General features: G+C 42.4%; 1 protein-coding gene across 1 annotated transcript; it reads right to left on the bottom strand.

Moving 5' to 3' along the window:
• Nucleotides 1–666: 666 nt before the first annotated feature.
• Nucleotides 667–2007, bottom strand: LOC145961735 (uncharacterized protein F54H12.2-like). Its single transcript, XM_083082191.1, has 2 exons — nt 1110–2007; nt 667–929 (listed from the first exon to the last, which is right to left on the bottom strand). The coding sequence occupies exons 1-2, from the start codon at nt 2005–2007 to the stop codon at nt 667–669; spliced, it is 1161 nt and encodes a 386-aa protein (XP_082938317.1).
• Nucleotides 2008–6127: the final 4120 nt, after the last annotated feature.

The raw sequence follows: 6127 nt of genomic DNA, 5'->3' as shown, positions 1-6127 counted from the left end.
TCGTTTGAGTAATGCTGTCTCCGTCGCTGCCGAAATTATTTTGCGCAACAATCCAGCTTTTTAATTTGTAAGCGTTGCGTAATGCGCAATGAAAGATTCTGAATTTTCGAAATCCGTGATGTCCGCACTCTTCTTCTACCGTCAGATTTTTGAATGCCGGCGAGATGCCTTCCAAATTATATATATTTCTAGAAAGTAGATTCCTCAAATAACTCGCTTTCTCGTTTCCTCTAAGATAAATGTGACGCACGCATCTTGTAATTTGCCGCAGTTGCGATATAAAATATTTCGGATTAGTTTCGCCATCGAACCATTCAATGCCGTGATGATTTCGCGTGAGCCAGTTGTTTTCTCGTCTTATTTTTTCGGGTAATTCGGTAAACGAATACGGCGGTATCATAATCCAATGATCGACGATTGGAGCGTCAATCGCTACAACAGCAACCTCCTTAGCGATAAACTTTTTCCTCGCATCGCGGAAACCCTGAATATCGACGATTATATCCATCTTACGAAAAACTTATGTGATTCGACGCGAGGCTCTATGTGAAACAACGACGCCGAGCGTGTCTCCAACGAAACTGAATATTTTTCGAAACGCTGCGCACTGATGTCGGCGTTTTGAGCGAGATAGAGGGGGAACAATTTTAAGCGTCTATACAAAATTTACCCCGAAAAATCGACAATGACCTGACGAGACGAGTCGATTTCTATGACATTATCGAATTCGGCATAGATAATACAATTAACCGTCTCGGAAAGTGCCTTTACAAATCGCACTTCTAATCGTAAGCTACCATGTTTGACGAGATTCCAGTGTCCAGCGCAATTAGCGGATAGATCGGAAGTAAGATCAAAAGCGAATAAAGTATATCCTTTGAAATAGTCGTCTCTGCTTATAGAATTTCCCTCGTTCAAAAAATGAATACCTGTTCCCGAGAAAAGCGTTTGATAAGCTTCGATGTAAAGCGGTTCCTCCTCGGAGAAAGCTGGTTGCAAAGGCCTACTGGGGATTTGCGTGCCATCGACGTACAGCGAGAAGAAATTTATTCCGTAGTTCTTGAAATTAAACGGATTTAATTTTCTGTCACCGTTAAACGCTTTATTACTAACGAAACCGACTATTACTCGCTTCGGTAATTGACCGAGTATTACATTATCTAACGATTCACCCATAACGCCGCTATGAATCGTGAATGTTTTAACCTCGACTCTCGTGAGCGGATACTTGGCTGTAACTTTACTCATCATTCTAGCATGCGCGAGTAACAAACCCGAGCTTATTTTCGCCCTTCTAACGAGCAAGGTAGCGTCGAGAATGTGAATTTTCGATGTTCCGCTACTTTCCATGAGACAGAACGAATCTTTCGAACGAACGAATCTCAACCGTACTTCTACACCGTTAATTAAAAATTTGTCTTGATTGAAAACGTCGCAATGGAGATGTCCTACGAGATCTAACGCCTTTCCTCCGGAAATGTAACGAGCGCGTCTCGCGAGAGCGGGATTGCCGGGATTTGATTTCAACAGATCGTCCATGTGTCCGGGTGCATCCATGTCCCATAGACAGGAAGTTAGATGGGAAGTTTTTGCGGGTGAAGAATAATTTAACAACGCCTCTATGTACGCTCGGTACGCGTAAGCGTTGTTTGGAGGCGACACGAGCTTTTGATTGAAATACACGTCGATTTGATTGAAGATAGAATGAAGCAAATGATTTACAGGGCCTACGGCTATTCTTTCGGCGCTTGTTCCTGAAGCCTGACTCGCGGAATCGGCGTTTGTTTCTACACGTAGACGAAGACTCAGCATGGTGTGCGTGAGATCTAAATATTCTTCTCCGTGTCCGGGGATGACGAATTCTATCGGCGAGTCGTCCGAGAGAGAGGTCACGGGTTTGTAATGAATCCATTGCGAATTTTCGATGCTAGTTTGTGTAGGTGGGAGAGAGAAGAGATCTAGTTCGCTCTTTAAACACTCGCTCGAATGCGTGTGAAGAAAAGACATATTTCTTTATCGTAAATTGCTCGCTATCGTCCGTCGCTCACTACCGTCGTTAAATTAGAATGCTCCGAATATAACCGCTTAAGAAAATATATCGGATACGGTACGTTTTTTACCGATTACGTCGTTTCGCAGACGTCTTAAGTCTTTTTTTCACAACCGTACGACTTTTCTTCTTCTTTTTATTTCTCTGTGCTTTTGTACTCGTTCTTTTTTTCCCAACCGCTTTGATTTTCTTACTCGTCCGTCGTCGCTTACGAGCCGATGTTATTGCGGATCGTGCGATGTGATTATCAAGCCCGACAAAAGGGAACTGAGCTACATGCATTTTCGCATCGGACTTATATCCCGAGCCCTTCATTAGACTACTTATTTTTTCTTTGGCTTTTCTCTTGAGTTTGTCTCGCGATTCTTCAAAACGGTGTTTGACCGCTACCTTAAATGGCGTATTGTTTTCAACGTCTTCGATTACATTAACTCCGGCTCGTAAAGCTTCTTTCCCCACAGCTCGTGCTGCTTTACCTAAATATGGTAGTACGCGCCTGAATAATCCCCCGAGAAAACTACCGATTCCATGGCCACGCTGATAGGGCGATCCGACGAAAACTCGTGGAATACCGCCACCGCGGCCGCCTCCGCTCTGTAATTCGTCGTGATATATCGAGTAATAGTCCATTAATAATAATAATAATAATAATAATGAACAGTCAAATGCGTTTTTTCTCTTTCGCGGATTCCGTGTATTTTATAATATCTAATCGATACACCTAAAATGCAAAGTTACCGTCAACGTTCCGAATTCGAATGGTATGCTCTTTCCCAGCTGATCTCTTATATCTATTTCGATCGTACGAAACTCGTTCGCCGCAGCGCGATGTATTGCGCGGGCGAAAAATGCTTTATCTGGGTGGATGCAAACGGATAATCGTTTCGTGCATCGTGCGCGACTATTCGAAGAAGAGGCGATTGTACATCGCCCGTAATATAAGGTTCGCAAATGTCGCAGTAGACGAAAAGTTTGTCTGGAATACCTCGCAACAAACTAGCTGGTATGTCGGCTATTATATAGTCGTCGTCACCCGTGAGTACAAAAGGAAATTTTGGAAAAGCAATGCTCGAAGAAGGAGGAATGTCAGGATTGTAGTAGATCGGTAGTAGATCATTCGAACTTCCACAGCGTGAATCAAAACCGAGCATACGACAAAGCTTGTCGGAAAAATGCACATGATGTTCCATATCGCATTTCCTCTCTTTGCAGGAAAGTCTCATAACAACTTTACCACCAGCTTTTAATTCCCAAACGACATGGGCTTTTACGGGTTTGCACGCGTCATTCATTGTCTCTATAATATCGCGTACGCTCGAATAAACGCCTGGTGATACTTCGACATCCTCACGAGAAAACGCATCGATGCTCTTATTAATATCGATAAATTTTATTGTTCCTTCTCCAGGACGTATATGTAAAAAGCTACACGGAAACTGGATCTCCGTAAGCGCTACTTCCCAACGACCGCTTAAGTCTATACGCTGAGGTAATTCGGTGGTGAAACACGATGTTTTATTTTCCGGAAAGTAGCGCATGCTACTATTACTCGGGAGGATTATGTGAAATTCTTCCCCTCTCATTTTGATATTAAACTTGAGGCTGATATCCAAGAATCGAATTTAGAAGGATGTCCCCGCCAACTAACTAGTAATTGTTTATTGTTACCACGTCCCTTGGTTTTTATCACGCGGTCTACGATAAATTCTCCTTCTCGCAAGTCTTTAATAACTTGCGTTAATTCTTGCTCGTAAAAAATTCCGTCTATAACCTCGCCCTGTAAATCACTTAGTTCGTATACAAGAGGTCTTCTCCATTCGAGAACGCGGTGAATTCGAAATATTTCTTCGCTCCAACCAGCCTCGTATCCTTTCTCAAACGCTGCTTTTGCTCTACTGATGCGTACGAGTTCGCCCGCTTTGTATTTACACTTTTGTTTGCGTCCGCGATTTTTTCTCCCTTCAGTATCATCACCGTCATTGATATTCCATCGTCGATTCATATTTTCTCGCGCGATACGCGCATTTTCCAACGTAACGGCCGCGGGTTGCATTTTAATGCTAGAATGACGAGTATGATTGTAAGCGCGAACAATATCCTGCAAAATATCGATATAACGATGACGAGTATTTTTATAGGTAAAATAACGCCACATCCTCTCCTTAAGTGTTCTATTGAAACGCTCGACTATAGCTGCTTTAATATCAGGATTACGAGCTACGCGAAAACAGATGTTTTTTTTTTTTTAAATTTTTGTACAGCACTGGCGATAAATTCTTTACCTTTGTCGGTTTGTAGGTAAACGGGTAAACGTTTCTTGTTTCTCGAGAATATGTTCTGAAAGGCCTTTATCACGCACGCCGAAGTTTTATCGCGCAAAGGTTCTACCCAAGCAAATTTGCTAAGTACATCGATAACCACCAGTAGATAGGAATATCCGTCGTTATAACTCTTAAGATTACGAAGATCGATTAAATCCGCCTCCCATAAATCGTCGATATTTGTCACGTTATAATGTAAACGCGGAAATTTTCGTCGTACTGGATGATGCAGCGTGTGCGTCGCGATTTAAGCCAGTCGACAACCTCGTTACGCGAGAAATTCGGCTTAGCCGCTCGTGATAAATTGTCCGTCGCCGAATAACCCGCGTAGTGCGAAGGATCGTAATATAATTTTTCGAGTTCCATCTTATTAGAATTTGCTCCAGCCGAATAAACCTCTTACTTTCTTTGTCGGGGAATTCTCGTCCTTACTCGCTAATGTTTTATCGGCCTCATCCTCATCCTCATCGGCGGATATAAACACCGTATCTCCTTCGGATACAGCCGTCTCGTTTAACCTGCTGCGTGAACGACGAGTTTTCGGAGTGGAAGTAACAGCTGCTAATTCGCTGCTTTTAATACGACGAGCTATTTTGCCCGCGTGTAAAAAACTACGATTTCCTATGAGACTGGAGGGCGTGTTTATGTCGTGCAGTAATCGCGCAAACTAAACTCTTCCGATTGCTTTTACTGTTTTTCTCTCGCGTATCGCGTCATTTATGAGATCGCTAATATTCGAACCCGTTACAACCGCACCGTTTATAGTCCTTGTCTATCCCAACCGATCTTCGACGACGGGGCATCGAGTAAATATTTCAATAGCGTGTGAGCTTTGTAGCGATAAGTTTTCGGCACACTTTCGATTATATTTTTAATCATTTCTGCCGATTGATCGCGTTTTTTCCCGAAACTGTTAGCGTCACCTCCTCCATCTCCAACGCTACTAATTAAAGTACGCGTAAATTCAGCGGTATCGTCATCTTCCAAGTACATGTCCTCGTCCTGCTCAGTTTTATCATCGCCGTCGCCGTTTAAAACCCCACGCGAATCTTTGTGAAAACGCTTTTTCGCATCCCGAACAAAGTAAAGATAACGTTGAAGTACTTCTTTATACATTTTCCATCTTTCACCCTCGTCGGTGGGAGTCGAGAGATTGAGAATACGACACATCTCCGCATCGAGTCGCGATAAAGGGGTTCCCGATGTCCGTACAGATTTATTATTATCATTTTCCGTATTATTAACATTTTCCGATTGTTGATTTTGTTGCTGCTGCATTCGTTGCATTTTTTCGAGATTTTCCGTAGAAATTAAAACCATTTTTTTAGCCTTTTCCATTTTTAATACTTTTCCAAATATTATTATTTTTCCTCACAAAGAATATAAAGAATTGTATTTCTTTTCACTCGCCGATAATCCGCGATAATAAAGCACCGAGTATAGGACCGATAATATAGGGTAAAAATCCTCCGCGTTGTACCAATAGTTTTCTTTTAGTCTTCAAATTACCCCGCTTTGCCGCGATGCGTCGTAAAGTCGTTTTATGCTTGGACAAGCGCTTTTTTTTGCTAGATTCGAGCGGTACGTTACCTTCGAGCGTATTGAAAATACACTCCTGAATACACTTTACAAATTTATTGTCGGCACCGCGTAAGAACGCCGCTCTTTGATTTTTTTTCAAATAGCATAGAGTTTTCAAGAGACACAGGTTCCTCTCTCCGATGCAACGTTTCGCAGTCTTTATTGCGCTATTCGG

Source organism: Camponotus vicinus, unplaced genomic scaffold (assembly GCF_025532165.1).
Source record: "Camponotus vicinus isolate PSW18456_S1 unplaced genomic scaffold, iyCamVici1.0 SCAF_11, whole genome shotgun sequence".
Taxonomy (NCBI): Eukaryota; Metazoa; Arthropoda; class Insecta; order Hymenoptera; family Formicidae; genus Camponotus; species Camponotus vicinus.
Note: the sequence above shows the minus strand (reverse complement) of the source record. Positions and strands in the feature narration are given on the sequence as shown.

Bases quoted from the DNA above. Each gene is read 5' to 3' on its own strand.
- LOC145961735 (XM_083082191.1), bottom strand. From the start codon at position 2,007: ATGTCTTTTCTTCACACGCATTCGAGCGAGTGTTTAAAGAGCGAACTA. The intron at 930-1,109 runs GTAATAAAGCGT...TCTCGGGAACAG, and splicing joins AGTAATAGTCGGTTTCGTTA to GTATTCATTTTTTGAACGAG.